At 32.6% G+C, this 17,129-nt stretch overlaps 1 protein-coding gene across 1 annotated transcript; it reads right to left on the bottom strand.

Moving 5' to 3' along the window:
- Window positions 1-1,619: 1,619 nt before the first annotated feature.
- Window positions 1,620-9,563, bottom strand: LOC127718031 (uncharacterized). The gene is made up of 2 exons (XM_052223923.1): window positions 9,482-9,563; window positions 1,620-3,740 (listed from the first exon to the last, which is right to left on the bottom strand). Exon 2 carries the CDS (start codon window positions 3,659-3,661, stop codon window positions 1,943-1,945), a length of 1,719 nt encoding a protein of 572 aa, XP_052079883.1. The 5' UTR covers window positions 3,662-3,740; window positions 9,482-9,563; the 3' UTR covers window positions 1,620-1,942.
- Between the last annotated feature and the right edge of the window lie 7,566 nt (window positions 9,564-17,129).

Raw genomic sequence — 17,129 nt, forward strand, 5'->3', positions numbered from 1 at the left:
TATCACATACAGCGTCTGACAAGAACGTGTTAAAATCAACAGAAAATGAATTCCATCTCAGTAGGAGACTGACACACTGAACCAGATTTTTAACATGCAGTTTCATAAGATAGCAGACCGCGGAACATCATGTATAATTTCATAGACATACTTATCCAACTCCGGATGGAAAACTTCTATATGCAACGTGATTACTGGAAACACAGCAAATACAAAATGTTCTAGTCTATAATGGTTTACTTTTTTAAATTTTGACTTGGATGGAGAGTTGTCTCATTGGCACTCATACCACATCTTCTTATATCTATTAAGTATGTCCCGACGGGGGTCGAACGCACGGACTCTCATAGGATGAGAGCAAACTGCATCGAATGCATCATTTGGAGATTACCAAGGTGACATATGCCAGATAGATGTTTTCATGGGGTTTCTTCCTTTACAGTGGAGAAGTGCACATAGACTGAGTGTTGTATCCCTTCCCTTTCTTTATCTTAATAAACAATTATACCGAAAATATCAGTAGCCATTTTAGATTATTTGCAGATGACATCTCTTTATATGCCATTACTAATCAGAATGGGATTTGATATTTATTTCTTAGACATTAAGTGATGATCTTAAATTGCATGATAATTTCTTAAATGTTGTCAATAGACGTTGGGCAAACATCAATCAAATATGATGGTCAGGAATATGAAAGTTGTTTTCTGTTCGTTCTTTTGGTTGATAGAGTCTAACGTTTGATTCTGTTAGTTGTTATGGACTTTTTTGAAATTATCTGGGAGTGCGGTATTTTTGTTATACATTTTAAATCAATCAAATTGATACCATTCAACTTTGCAGGAGAGTTTTATACTATATAAGATTCCTACCCTATGTTGCTAAACGTCAGGAACGAACTGGATCCTGATGTGAAATTTAAATGTCAATACACAATTGTAAATCTAAACTCGATTACTCATATCATGTTTCATGTGTTTATATTTATTTCAATTTGATTTCGTTCAGAAAATGCATGTATTATTTTCGACTAGATATTAGTTTTGTTTTTAGTTTGTATTATGACTTTCAAGCCAACTAGATTATTCATGAGATAAGACATATTGTAAATATAGATATCAACATTATACATGGTAAGTAACAGATTTGTCAAACTCAAACATTTATTTAACGGTTGATACAATGTAACTGTACGTTAACCTCTATATCAATCAACCGAGAGTTGTCTTATCCCGATTTACGCACTTATAAATACAATACAACCTGAGAATGTTCTTCTAATTCCTTTACAGTTTAAGAATATGATTTTTACTTAAACCTATCTTGGGCTGTTTGTAACCACAGAGATTGAACAGACTCTTGTCTTTGGTTGCAGATGCTATGTTACCCTTTATATGTTTCTTTTTTAATTTTTGTTGTTCGGTTGGATATTCATTGACGTGTCCTCTTTTATTAATATCAATCACGAACAATTGACGTTGTTTGATGAACCATCAAATGAGAACAAGGCCATGCAAAGCTGTCAGACGGGCACGCACACTTTTCAATCAATATTACTCTTAACTTTTTATAGTGTCTAAGAAACGTCGTAACTGAAATTATTAAAAAAAAAACATATCATACATAAATCTTTATTGGATGACATTTTCTGCACACGTTAATCTTTTTTCTTCGAACAGGGAAAACATACTTCTAGATCTTCATCAAATAACTGATGAACATTTTTGCATTGTTAATTTTTTATCATGGAACAAATATTTCCAATAAGATTCCAACTTTTATTCGGCATAAACGATAGAAAAAGACATTATTCCAATAAACAATATAGTTGTCTATATACGGCCTTTTGGTTTATTGTTAGTGAACTCTTTTTTTTCCATTCAATATTATACGTTGGACATATGGTAGTTTTAAGCAGCATACCGTTTACACGTTTACTGTATTAAACGTCAAATAGAAAGGCAACTCCATCATAGTTAGCTACAAGAAGTACGTTTTTGGTTTTATGAAAAAATACGGCACGAGGATTTAAGATTCCGTCACTAGATCCAATGAGCTGTTTGGCCTGCTTTCCATCTTTGGATATCACAACGACATTATTTGATTCTGACCCAGCAACATATATGTTAGAATAAGAATCTAAGGTGATGCCGTACGGTTTTGTGAGTAGTGAATCAGAATATGTCCATTGTACTTGGCCACTGAAATTGTAACATACGACAGAATTATTCCGACAGTTGGAATGAAAAATGCTGTTTTCATTTGAGGTAACGTAGGTTCCATCTACCATATTGGGTGCATTGGGCAATATCCGCATGTTAGTCAATTTGTGGAACAAAGTGTCATATAGTTTAATGCCATTGGCAGATGTACAACAAATAAATGATCCATTATGATAGTTTAAGCCGTAACACCAATCGCAAAGGTCAAACACGTGACGCGTTTCTGTACTATTCGTATCAATTATGTAAAGTTGTTTTGGGTTATTTCCACCACATGATACAGCTACTGAATTAGAATCAACCATCGCCAGGTCATATCCAACATTGTACTGGCCTGAGTTGATACGTGATTTGGAATGGAATTCACCATTAGGTCCATATTTCAGCAGATTATTCTTGTGTAATTGAAGAAAAAAAAAGTCTTCATTTTCTGAAATGGCACATCCACTAAGATTAAAGTGCTGTGTACTTATCTTACGTACTAATCTGGCGCTAATGTTATCAATCAAAATCGCTTTAGGAACAGTTTTAAAAATTTGAGCTGATGTGTCACATTTCCAGGAAAACGAAGAATGCTTTTCACATTTGTTCACCTTTATATCACCAAAGGTCTTTATCTCTTTTATAAACCGCTCAACATTTTCATTGAAAGTACATTCAATTGCCACATTGTTTAAGCTACCATCGTTATATAAACTTTGGACATTTGTTTCATTGACTGAAACACTCTCCTGGAATGCCTTTACTCCTATGATGATTTGAAGATTGGATGCAAACATTTTTACAGAATCAAAATCTTTTTGAATTTTGTTTACCTTCTTTTTTTCGGCCTCTAATTTAGCAATGACTTCATTTATTTTCCGACTGTATTCTTTCTCCATTGCAGATGCCTTTTTTTGTAATGCTCCTTCTAAATGGTCTAACATTGTATTGATTTCTTGACGTTTTTCCTTGATCTGTTCTGCAATCATCTGCTTCTGATCACGTAATTCGGTCGTATTTCGAGTTCTGTCCTTTATAGCGGAACAAATGTTATCATCCAGATCTTTTAGAACTTTTTCAATGTTATCTAAAGCTGCTGATTGATGTCCAGAAGAAGGCATAAGAAAATCTTCAATGAACATAGTTTCCTTGCATTCCTTGTGACCTGATATCAAACAAAGTTTACAGCAAAGAGAGTCATGGGATTTACAATAAAATTCAAGGAAGCAGTCGTGCTTCGCACAATAATGCTTTATTTGCTTGATGAAAGAAGGTAATTTTTGATGTTTTTCTACTGAGATGGTCTGATGTGATTTTGATGATCTCGATATCTTATGATGGTCTCTACATTCTATACATAGAGCCTCTTCACACTGCGAACAATATGCTTCCGCTGACTTATTGAGGTTTCTGTTTTGGCAAACGTCGCAAAACAATGCACTCTCATAAGTGGCCATTCCTATAATAGTTTGTCTTAGTTGAGGTCCAATATTGTGACGTACAATATCGAAAAAATCTACGCTCTACACTTTGAATCTAGAAAAAATTGAATGTAGAAAATTATACTAATTAAAGAGCAAAAATATCTGTTTCTTGTAGATGCTAAGAATATTGAAAAGCTGTTCTTGAAAAAAACATTGTTATGGTAAACGCTTTCTTCTTGTCCCAACATTCATTAATTAGTTATCAAAGGTACCAGAATTATAATTTAATACGCCAGACGCGCGTTTCGTCTACATAAGACTCATCATTGACGCTCAGATCAAAATAGTTATAAAGCCAAACAAGTACAAAGTTGAAGAGCATTGAGGACCGAAAATTCCAAAAAGTTGTGCCAAATACGGCTAAGGTAATCTATTCCTGGGATAAGAAAATCCTTAGTTTTTCGAAACATTCAAAGTCTGTAACAGGAAATTTATAAAAATGACCATATAATTGATATTCATGTCAACACCGAAGTGTTGACTACTGGGCTGGTGATAACCTCGGGGACGAATCGTCCACCAGCAGTGGCATCGACCCAGTGCTGTAAATAGTTATCAAAAGTACCAGAATTATAATTTAATACGCCAGACGAGCGTTTCGTCTGCATAAGACTCATCAGTGACGCTCAGATCAAAATAGTTATAAAGCCAAACAAGTACAAAATTGAAGAGCATTGAGGACCCAAAATTCCTAAAAGTTGTGCCAAATACGGCTTAGGTATTCTATTAAATTCGTTTTTTATAAAATGAAATAAAAAAAAATAATAGTCCTATTTGAACTCAAAATTAAGGTATTTCAAAAATCATGGATCTTAGCGTCAAACTTACTAATAAGTACATCCAAAGTTTTACACTGTAACGTTTTAATTAAATATTTGAACGATAGCATTAATGGTAACATGCATCATATTGTATAGGATCTTGGTAGAAGGGTAAATAAAGTTTTGTTTTCTATAAAAAGTTAAATCTACTTCATTGGACTATCTTCCTATACAGGTCCCAAATAATCTTTTTTACAAATTCGTACGCCCAATCTTGACTGACAGCTCAGAAATTTCATTTATGGATAGTTATTTGATCTATCATAGGGCTAAAATTCGGGAAAAAGTGGGAAAAATTTAGATCCAATCTTTTTATAGACAAAACTCCATTTGAAAAAGTTTTTTTTGAAGTTTCGTAAATTTATATTGGGAATAAAAAAGTCTGCTTCAAATGTTGGGGCACAATCTGAACTTGGAAGATTGCCAGTAGAACATTTCATTTCAATTCAGTCTTAATTTATTTAGCAAGACTTTACACCGAAAACATAAACCCCCTCCTAAAAGAGGCTTTTGGGTTGTCAAAATCTATTGACAACACCGATACATATTCTTGGTATACATATGTCATGAATATTGTACCTGGTAGCGATATCTTATTTAAAATAGAACATTGTAAAAATCTGAAAGAAGTTAAACCTCTCAATATTCTTATCAAGAAAGAAATAGAAAACAGAGATAAAATTTTAGTTAAAAATAAATTTAATAGTTATGTTGAAAAAAGTAAGTTATTTTTATACAAAAACATAAACTTGGTCAAGATAAAGAATTTTACTTATGGTACAACTATTTTATTATAAGAAAGTGTTTCAACACACTCAGTATAAGTGACCGCAATCTTGAAATTGAAAAGGGTAGATATTTAAAAATCCTCGAGGAAATAGACTTTGCAAACTATGCAATGCTCTTGAAAACGGGAAAAATTTCCTCTTGGAGTGTAGTATAAATAATAGATTAGGATTGGATGTAATTACAAAAGTAAAATGGGAAGACGAATTTATGTCACTTCCAGAAAACCAAAAAAATATTAAATTGTTAAACCCTATATCAACATAACATTTGAAACTAATCGGCTATTTTTTTAAACAGTCATTAGAACTGAGGACAGAAGCAATTGTTATTGCATTGATATATGTATATATGTGTGTATGTTTTTGTCACAAAGATGTTTTAATTGTTTATATGACAATACAGATTATTACATTTAATTTTCAAATGTATCAAAGTGGCTTAGTTTGAATTCGCATCGCGGGTGATGTATGCATAGCAGGAAACGCTTCTCCTGTCGACGATCCGGTCTCGCTCCTTTTTCAATTCATGTGATTCCCTCGGTTTTTGTTTTTGTTTTTTTTTTTGCTATAATTTATATCTTCATCATGTTCATAATGTATTGACGAAATTTGAACATCGGTAAACTACTGTTGCCTTAACTTGGACGCATGTCTGTGAATCTGAATATCGAGCAAAAATATTGTCAAGTAAGAGGGTTTGTTCTAACGGTTTCTAACGGAAAAACCCCGTGTGAAATCCTTCAATTTGTACTTTGATGCGAACTTTTAATGCAGGTCCGTAACAATTTCCTAAACTGAACAAAATCTTTGAATATTTCACAAAACGCATAAGGGTTTTAACATAACTTCATCACTACATGAATCCTTGATTAGCTGTTGTTTTATTTACTCTTACAGTACATTTACCCTTAGAATGGAATATAGAATATAGAAAACATTTTATCAAAAGTTTAAACTAAATGAGTCATACATGTAAGGCTCAATGTTGTTGACCTGACTTTCCCGAGATTCAATTAATGATAATTACTCGTAAAAGTGGCATTAGCTATGATTTTGATAGTATAAGATGAAAAGATTACTTGCTATTATCATACAGGTTGGATCAATGTTGTTAAATACATTGATTTGACCTCATTTGAATCCGTAAGGATGTAACCTATGATATGGCCTCAGTCGAATATCGATTACGCATTTGCCCAGTGTTTTGAACGATTTGTGAAGAAATAAAACTATCTAGTAAATCGAGAAGACCCATTTCAATGCCTGAATTGTCTCTCTATAAAATCGTTCTTAAACAAGTAATTTTCTAACGATGAATTGCGTTACCAATGATATGAATCAAACAGAACAAGAAAAATCGCCATTGGTGCACGTAAGTATCTAAGAATCATATTCTAATTTTGTAAATGCATACTTAGATAGCAATGAATATTGGGGGTAATATGCTAATCTCCAATATTCGAAGGACATTACAATGGTTTATTAAACAGCATCCAGTCCCAAAATTCGGATCGAATGATGATACATCATGAACATTAAATAAAATTGAGAATGGAAATGGGGAATGTGTCAAAGAGACAACAACCCGACCATAGATCAGACAACAGCCGAAGGCCACCAATGGGTCTTCAATGCAGCGAGAAACTCCCGCACCCGGAGGCGTCCTTCAGCTGGCCCCATAACAAATATGTATACTAGTTCAGTGAAAATGGACGTCATACTAAACTCCAAATTATACACAAGAAACTAAAATTAAAAATGATACAAGACTAACAAAGGCCAGAGGCTCCTGACTTGGGACAGGCGCAAAAATGCGGCGGGGTTAAACATGTTTTTTGAGATCTCAACCCTCCCCCTATACCTCTAGCCAATGTAAAAAAAAAACAAACGTACAACAGTACGCACAGTAAAACTCAGTTCAAGAGAAGTCCGAGTCCGATGTTAGAATAGGAAACAAAAGAAAATAAACAAAATGACAATAATACATGAATAACAACAGACTACTAGCAGTTACTGACATGCCAGCTCCAGACCTCAATTAAACTGATTGAAAGATTATGTCTTCATCATATGAATATCAGGCACAATCCCTCCTGTTAGGGGTTTAGTATTATACAGTCATAAAATATATGAGAAAAACATAACCCGTGTCATGCCAACAACTGGTTTTAGAATAAATATGTTAAATTCCGATGCAAAGACCCTATAAGTGAATCAATATTAAAGCCAAAATATGCAATCTTTAATGACCTGACAACAGTATCGTAACTATATCCCTTCTTAATAAGTCTGTTTAAAGGTTTTGTTAGCTTTTGAGGTGAATACTGACATTGTTGTGCTTTGTAAAGAATATTACCATAAAAGATTGGATGTGAAATACCCGAACGTATAAGATGTCTGCATGTTGAGTTATATTTACGAATGATGTCCTTATACCGATGATAAAATTTAGTAAATGTTTTGACTAGTTTATGATATCGAAAAACCTGGTGTAATTATTTTTCAGTAATACATAAATTTCTTTCGCTAAAATCTAATACGTTGTTACATACACGAGCGAATCGTACAAGTTGAGATATATAAACACCATAAGATGGTGACAAGGGAACGTCACCATCTAAAAATGGATAATTAACGATAGGAAATGAAAAATCATCTCTTTTATCATAAATTCTTGTATTAAGCTTCCCGTTAATGATATAGATATCAAGATCGAGAAAAGGACAGTGGTCATTGTTAGTATTAGCTTTATTTAAAGTAAGTTCAACAGGATAAATTTCTTTAGTATACATACTGAAGTCGTCATTATTGAGAGCCAATATATCATCCAAATATCAAAAAGTATTGTTAAATTTTTGTATCAGATGTTGTTCCGATGGATCTTTGCTAATTTTAGTCATAAATTGTAACTCATAACAATACAAAAACAGGTCCGCAATAAGTGGTGCACAGTTAGTCCCCATTGGAATTCCGACAATGCATTTTTTTATAGTTTCCAATGGAAATTTTTAAAATTTTGATATACTTTATGTTATAAATCTAGTTTTAGAGTATTAGTCAATATGATGGACGTGACTTTGGGGGTATATGCTGTTTAAGCTTTAAATGAAAGTTACGCTTTTCTCCATTGAATCTCGCTTCACATGATTTAAACGTGACAATCTCTTCATTACACGTGAAATTTTAAAATGGATTTAATATATAAACTTTATTAATGCAAAATTTACAATAATTTATAGACTTCATTTTCCCTTAAAAAATTTCCAGCTAAAGGCCTCTATTATAATATTTTTTTCTCTGTACCCTCACCAATCAAAGATAAATTGTGCACTTCATCTCGAACATTAACCATAACGCAAATATTTGGTATTCTAGTAGCATAACATTGTATTCAATATTTTCCAAGTATGACTTTTATAATGTATGAAATTTTCAAAACGATTTAATTGCAAGCTGTTAATTTGTTAACGATTTTGTATCGCTATGCTTTAAGACGAATTTAAACAAAAAATATGTTATACATTGAAAAACTTTTTTTTAAGGTAAAATGCATATTTTCTTAAAATTTGAAATCCAAATTTAACATTCTTAAGTCCTGAATTAAACTACTTGTAATACATTTTGAGAAAATGAAATTAACATGTATGACAATACTTGAAAATTGTTAATATATTTTCTGTTTTTCGTGACCGTATTATAACAGGCACATAAATATCTTTAAATCCCCCCCCTTTCCCATTCTTTTTTAAACAACAGACATCTACGTCTTGAATGGTGGCGATGTTTCAAATGTATATATTTCTATCTACAGAATATGCGTATATATATAGTACAAACATACGCGTATATATTTTATGTACGCTAATGTTACCCGAACAATTTCATGGACGGCATACTCATATTATGTCTTGTGTACCACCCAAGTAATCGTTCTATTTTTCAATTTGAAAACATAATTCTTTACTGATGTCAAATTTGCTTGATGAATCAAGAATGATATATATTTTTTTTTTGAAAAGTTGTCAAATTTTGTGTACTGTTTCGTGTATATGTACAGTTTTGTGTGTAGTTTTCTTTTCCTTGCTGGTAGGTTTCGATAGTCTAACTGGTTGCACAAATGCAAATCAAAAATAGATATTGCCCATTTTTAAGTTTAGAACAATCATTAATTTCACTTTTCTTACCTGATTGTAACATCGTCGGACTTGAAACTGTTGTGTATCTTCATATATTAAAACTAAATTATCTGTGATTATTGATTTTACCTGTAGTTGTACAAGTACATATGTGTATAAACGATCAATACAAAGTACATGTAGGACATATAGATTGAAAAAAATGTTTAAGATATTTGGTGTTTCTCTTTTTCGTGTCAATTAATACAATTAATTCCACTAATTATTTGAAAGTGACTTCTCAGACATTCTTTTTAATATAGTTTATTTTTGGCATCTTCTGTGGGAACAAATGAAAAGGAATCTCAAAATATATGAAAGTTTAAAAAATTGTAAAACAAACAATTCATTTAAATCAAACTTATCCTGTCATGCCTTTATACAGGTGCACATGTTTGATGGTACAAGGCTTACATTTGTGTGTGTAAACACGGCCATATTTGGTAGTTCTTTCTGATGAATTTTAACTGATATATTTACAAATTATCAAGTTAGTCTATTTACTTTTTTTTTCTTAATTTCTTTTCTTAATGTACACGTCTGGTCTTTGTTTTTGTTTGATGTTTTTCTGCTTTGTGTCGATCTGATGAGTTAAGCCTTTTTCAACTGATTTTTATAGTTTGTTCTTATTTTGTGCTGTTACACCGCTGTCCCAGGGTAGGGGAGGGTTAATCACTCACAAACATGTTTAACCCCGCCACACACGTTATGCAAGAGCATGTAGTTTAGTGGTTGTCGTTGGTTCATGTCTGTCATATTTGTTTTTCGTAAATTGTTTTGTTATGAATTAATATATTAGGCCGTTAGATTTCTCAATTGAATTGTTTCACATTTTTCATGTCTAGGCCTTTTATAGCCGTCTATACGATATGGGTTTTCTCATTGTTTAAGGCCGTACGGTTGCCTATAATTGCTTACATTCACTTTATTTGAACTTTGGTAGATAGTTGTCTCCTTGTCATTCATACCACATCTCCTTATTTTTACATAAAAATGATTTTCTTGTCCATTAAAAAGATGAGAGTAATAACAATCAAAACCCTTCAACTTCATACCTTATTTGGCCTCGTATCTTTGATGATTTTTTATCACTATAATTATTTATGATTCGAGACAGTTCATCTGTTTGCTGATTAATGAAACCAATGATATTAACCTGTCGAGTACCCCATTAGGTATCGTTTTTCGTTAATTTATTTATTTTTTAAAAATCGATACCTTTCTCTCCACACCAAAAAATCGTCAACAATCAAATGCAGCATAAAAAAAGAACAGAAAAATCCACGCATTGTAGCTCAGATATCAACCTTATTAACAGTATATAAGAAGGAAAAGCGAACTAAATTTACATTACTACATACAATGTATGTACAGTTCTATGAACGGATTGTCATACATCGATACTGTTTACTTATAGTTGGACATTGCACACGACTGTTTATGACATTGTTCTTCTAAATCCATTGGATTTCCACTAATTATTACTTACGTCTTGGAGAACATGACATTTATTAGTTGTAATTTACTTTGAACTAGCTTTCAGTAACTGCGAATATTCTTATATTTATGGTATTTTTGTGTCTATTGTTTTTTATGTTAGTTGTTTTTGTGCCTCGTACCAATCTTTTGTGTTATGCCAATTGCAACTGATTTTTACAGTTTGCTATTATCTTGTGCTGTTACTCCACTGTCCCAGGTTAGACGAGGGTTAAGTGATCACAGAAACGTTTAACCCCGCCACATTCGATATTTGCCTGTCCCAAGTCAGGAACCTGTAGTTCAGTTTATGTCTGTCATGTTTGTATTCCGTAAATTATTTTGTTATAAATTAGACCATACGACATCTCTTTACTTTGATATGTAAACCGAGCAATGGATATAAGAACGTGTACAATCCATATTTTACTTATCACTAAAACTGAAAAAGCACGTTATTAAAAGACATTTTAAGTGGTCATTGAACAATTCGAATGAGATTAGGAACAACGGCTTTATGTCGTACTGAAATGTCTGACCGACAGATATGTATAATCAAGACATTCTACATTCTAAAATATGAAGTTTTAAACAACACTTGAACAAAGGGCTAACGCTGTCACCGCTTGGTTATCAGCCCTGTATCTTGCATTATGCGACGTTGAAGGCAAGACAAAAAGATAACAAACCATCCATTTGAGTTAAAGAATGATTGGTTGGTATGTACAACTTCCAGGTATATTGCTGCATTGATGAATCAAAAAAGCAATACATGAGGAATACTTGCGTTACAAACTTGGTGACGGATACACAATTAACCATGTAACCGTTATTTCCAATCATCAGTTGACTATCAAACAAATAAATTTAAGGCGTTTTTTTCTGAAATTGATATATGTGTAAATTTAACAAAATACTCTCATAAACTTAAGGTTAATTGAAATCTATTGAATGCAATCAAGAGTCATGAATGCTGATGCATCTGAATGATGCATATACTAAATATTATTAATGTATTAAAATATTTAGTATATGATTCTTGTGTAGGCTTACTCAATACAAACCAAACATATCACTTTATTGGAAAACATTTTCCGCATATGATATCGTTTTGCTTTAAATAGAGAAAATATCTTCTTACACAATTTCATTTTAATTACTGATTATGAAATTAATGAAAGAAAAGTGCACTTTTCCAATTAACAACAGATATGTCTTTATACAGTCACATTAGTTTAACGTGTTACCTTATTTTTTTTTTCATCGATAAAATTAAACATTAGACATTTGGTAGATTTCAAACATCAACAGAAAGTTCACACGTTTACTGTATTAAACTTCAAACAGAAAGGCAACTCCGTCATAGTTAGCTATAAGGAGTACGTTTTTGGTTTTATACAAAAATACGGCACAAGGATTCAAAATTCCGTCACAAGCGCCAATGAGCTGTTTGGCTTGTTTCCCATCGCTGGATATTACTACGACATTGTTTGATTCAGATCCAGCAACATATATGTTGGAATATGAATCTAAAGTGATGCCGTATGGTTTTCTAAGCAACAAATCAGATTATATACAGAAAGTATTAATTTTCGAAAACTTAAAATTCATTTTTAAGATATTTCTAGGTGTACAGTATTAACTTTACTCGGGCTTAATAACCCGTTAACATAGCACGTCCATACTCGTCAAATTCCCTTGCGAATCGTTACTGATATATGTACAAAGTATATATATTGTATAAAGTTAATTTTTGAGTCAAATAGGTGACTTATGGGTTCAATGGGTCGGGTTAAACCTGAATTTACAAACTCTGTAATTGTGTTATATTTATTTATACATATTCACAAGCCATCGTGTCTATGACAGTTCGTATTATCGAAAAAATATACCACAAGACTAACAATCCTCAACTTGCAACGCCTTTCCGTAGACAAAAAGAGGACTACTGGATTCGACAGTTGGGAACTGCGACACCATATGGTTGCAATGACAAAATTGATGGTATAGGTATTTTATCTAGTCCTTCCTGTAGCTCGGTGAATGTGATGAACATTTCCAACTCTACTCCTCGACGTAGACGCAGTCATAGTCATCGTCATTATACATCACCTACTTTGCATGATGTCCCTATTAATGACTTGCTGCCATTTATACAAAAGCCGTTAGGTATTCATCACATTCGCACGAAACTTTATTCATTACCCCTTTCAAAACTTCATTCTCTGTTCAATTTATGTTTGGAAACCACTGTTACAAACCCTCATTCAAACCAATATTAACTTACAGCTATCATTTCGGATATTGCTAGTCACAGACTTTTCAAACCAGTTTGCATTGGAAAAGATGAAAAAGAGAAAAGATCTTTTCTTAAACTTTCCTTTGCCAACAAAGGTCTCGATGGCGTCAACTTAGGCAATATCCTTCATCATAAATTAGTTCAGTCGAAAATACCTCCTTATTTTAAAGATCAGTCTGTACCAATAATTTCTTATACCTATACCAAACCAATTTATTAACTAAAATTTTCAATTACAAACACGTTTTGCAGGATCTCAACATTGACGACATCAAGTCTAAACCTCCTGATTGCATCTGTGCTAGTTCCCAATTCACATATAATCCGGCTGGCCACGTTATTACCGGAGACCTCAACATTGTCAATAACACTTCCCTGCGAAATTTGTTATCCAAAGGTACGAAATATCGTGAGCATAAATCCATCAATTGGAAATACAACTTTAAAATACTGATGGATTCAGTCGAGGATTATGCCATGCAATGGGCTAAACGCGAGAAAGAAGACGTAGATACCCTTTCCGTATGGATTAAGGCTGTGAGGTCGTTGATACAAATCCGAATTAAGAAACTAAACGGGTCTATAAATACCCACGCTACGTCAATTTTAAAGACCAAAATGTTGCAAAACACTTGTCCTACCGCCATGACAAAAATGTTGTTGTCCCCGCAGATAAAGCCCCAAACAACATCGTTTTCGTGTGTAAATATCATTACATAAACTGCTTGATAAATGAATTAGGTATTGACAATTCTTTTGGAAACTCAACATATACCCTCACGACACTTACCAAAGAGGAAATCCTGGATAATCATAGGTCTGTTCTATGTTCCTTTGGAATTTCAACCAACGTTAAAGAACTGGATCTTCCATCACTTTATTGGATACCTAAACTACATAAGTGTCCTTACAACCAACGGTATATTGCTGGGTCTTCCAAGTGCTCCACGAAACCTCTTTCTTAATTATTAACATCTTTTTCATCAGCAATCAAAGCCGGGCTCCAAAGTTATTGTGAAACTGCCTATTCTAGAGGTGGCTTGAATCAGATGTGGATACTAAAAAATTCCAAAGATCTTTTAGAGTACATACAATCTAAGACTCTCTCATCTTGCAATAGTATTAAAACATTTGACTTTTCTACACTTAACACAAGTATTCCTAATTCCAAACTAAAAGACAAATTGAAAGAGTTGGTATTACTAAGTTTCATTAAAAAGTATGGCGAACGTAGATACAAGTATCTTGTCTTGGGGAGGGATAAATCCTACTTTGTAAAGAATAACTCTGATTCAAACAAAAAATTCTCTGAAACTGACATTATCAAGATGCTTGATTTCTTGATTGACAACATATTTGTTACGTTTGGAGGACGTATTTTTCAACAGACTGTCGGAATTCCAGTGGGAACCAATTGTGCCCCTCCTCTTGCCGACTTGTTTATTTATTATTATGAGGTTGACTTCATACAGGAACTTCTTAGGAAAAAAATTAAGAAGTTAGCAATATCCTTTAACTTTACGTTCCGCTATATAGATGATGTTCTCTCACTAAATAATACATACTTTGGTGACTATGTTGAACGAATCTATCCCATCGAACTAGAGATAAAGAATACTACAGATACAGTTAAGTCTGCCTCATATCTTGACTTACATCTAGAAATTGACAATGAGGGTCGGTTGAAAACAAAACTTTACGACAAAAGAGATGATGTCAGCTTCCCAATTGTGAACTTTCCATTTCTATGTAGCAACATTCCAGCAGCGCCTGCATACGGAGTATATATCTCCCAATTGATACGATATTCCCGGGCTTGTGTTTCCTATCATGATTTCCTTGATAGAGGATTGCTGCTTACAAGGAAGGTATTAAACCAAGAGTTCCAAATGGTGAAGTTGAAATCATCCCTTCGTAAATTTTACGGACGCCATCACGAGTTGGTTGACCATTATGGAATAACCGTTTCACAGATGATATCGGATATGTTCCTTATGTCGTAACTACAATACCCTTCCCTTTTCACGAATGTGACCTACCGAATTAGACTACTTACCGGATTTGTAATAACATAAGCAACACGACGGGTGCCACATGTGGAGCAGGATCTGCTTACCCTTCCGGAGCACCTGAGATCACCCCCAGTTTTTGGTGGGGTTCATGTTGCTTAGTCTTTAGTTTTTTATTTTGTGTCATCTGTACTCTTATTTGTCTGTTTGTCTTTTTTTATTTTTGGCTATGGCGTTGTCAGTTTGTTTTCGATCTATGAGTTTGACTGTCCCTCTGGTATCTTTCGTCCCTCTTTCACTATAGTAAACTAATTACTTACTTACTGTACGAAAATGCCTTCGAAAACGCAGTCAAATAATTATAGTGACTGCTGAAGAGGAAATATCAAAAACTTAATGATGCAAATATAGAATTACAGTTGTGTAGCTGGTAATTTTATCTTATTTCTTTGTTTTTCTTTTTCTCTCAACTTAAATTACACATGCCAGAAATAGTTTATTGTCAATAATAAGAGAGCAATGATCTATCTTCAATATCTATGGCCGACTCATGATACTGTGGATTCATTATTATTCGTTGGATACCAATTTCGTGGAAATCGTGGTTATATGTTAACCACGAAATTAAAAGTTCAACGAATGGCAAATTTACTATAGGCTTGTATGCAGACATTGTGAAAAACCACGAAATTAAATATCCACGAACATGTAATTTTTCCTTAATCCAGGAAAATTGGTACCCACGAAAATAAATGAATCCACAGTACTTGTTATAACATTTGATTGAATTGTTCCTTATTGAGGATCTTTTTTTTTGAAATTAGAATTTATTGAAACATGAACATCTAACTATAATTGGGGATAAAAATAACTATGTTACATATTAATCTAACATGAACATCTAACTATGATTGGGGATAAAAATAACTATGTTACATATTAATCTAACATGAACATCTAACTATGATTGGTGATAAGAATAACTAAGTTACATACTAATCTAACATGAACATCTAACTATGATTGGGGATAAAAATAACTATGTTACATATTAATCTAACATGAACATCTAACTATGATTGGGGATAAAAATAACTATGTTACATATTAATCTAACATGAACATCTAACTATGATTGGGGATAAAAATAACTATGTTACATATTAATCTAACATGAACATCTAACTATGATTGGGGATAAGAATAACTATGTTACATATTAATCTAACATGAACATCTAACTATGATTGGGGATAAGAAAAACTATGTTACATATTAATCTAACATGAACATCTAACTATGATTGGGGATAAGAATAACTATGTTACATATTAATCTAACATGAACATCTAACTATGATCGGGGATAAAAATAACTATTTTACATATTAATCTAACATGAACATCTTACTATGATTGGGGATAGGAACAACTATGTTACATATTAATCTGACATGTACATCTAACTATGATTGGGGATAAAAATAACTATGTTACATATTAATCTAACATGAACATCTGACTATGATTGGGGATAAAAATAACTATGTTACATATTAATCTAACATGAACATCTAACCATGATTAGGAATAAAAATAACTATGTTACATATTAATCTAATATGAACATCTAACTATGATTGGGGTTAAAAATAACTATGTTACATATTAATCTAACATGAACGTCTAACTATGATTGGGGATAAAAATAACTATGTTACATATTAATCTAACATGGAATCTAACTATGATTGGGGATACAAATAACTATGTTACATATTAATCTAACATGAACATCTAACTATGATTGGGGACAAAAATAACTATGTTACATATTAATCTAACATGAACATCTAACTATGATTGGGGACAAA

Source organism: Mytilus californianus, unplaced genomic scaffold (genome assembly GCF_021869535.1).
Source record: "Mytilus californianus isolate M0D057914Y unplaced genomic scaffold, xbMytCali1.0.p SCAF_10, whole genome shotgun sequence".
NCBI classification, from domain to species: Eukaryota; Metazoa; Mollusca; class Bivalvia; order Mytilida; family Mytilidae; genus Mytilus; species Mytilus californianus.

Excerpts from the sequence above, each read along its gene's own strand:
- LOC127718031 (XM_052223923.1), bottom strand. The coding sequence starts at position 3,661 with ATGGCCACTTATGAGAGTGCATTGTTTTGCGACGTTTGCCAAAACAGA.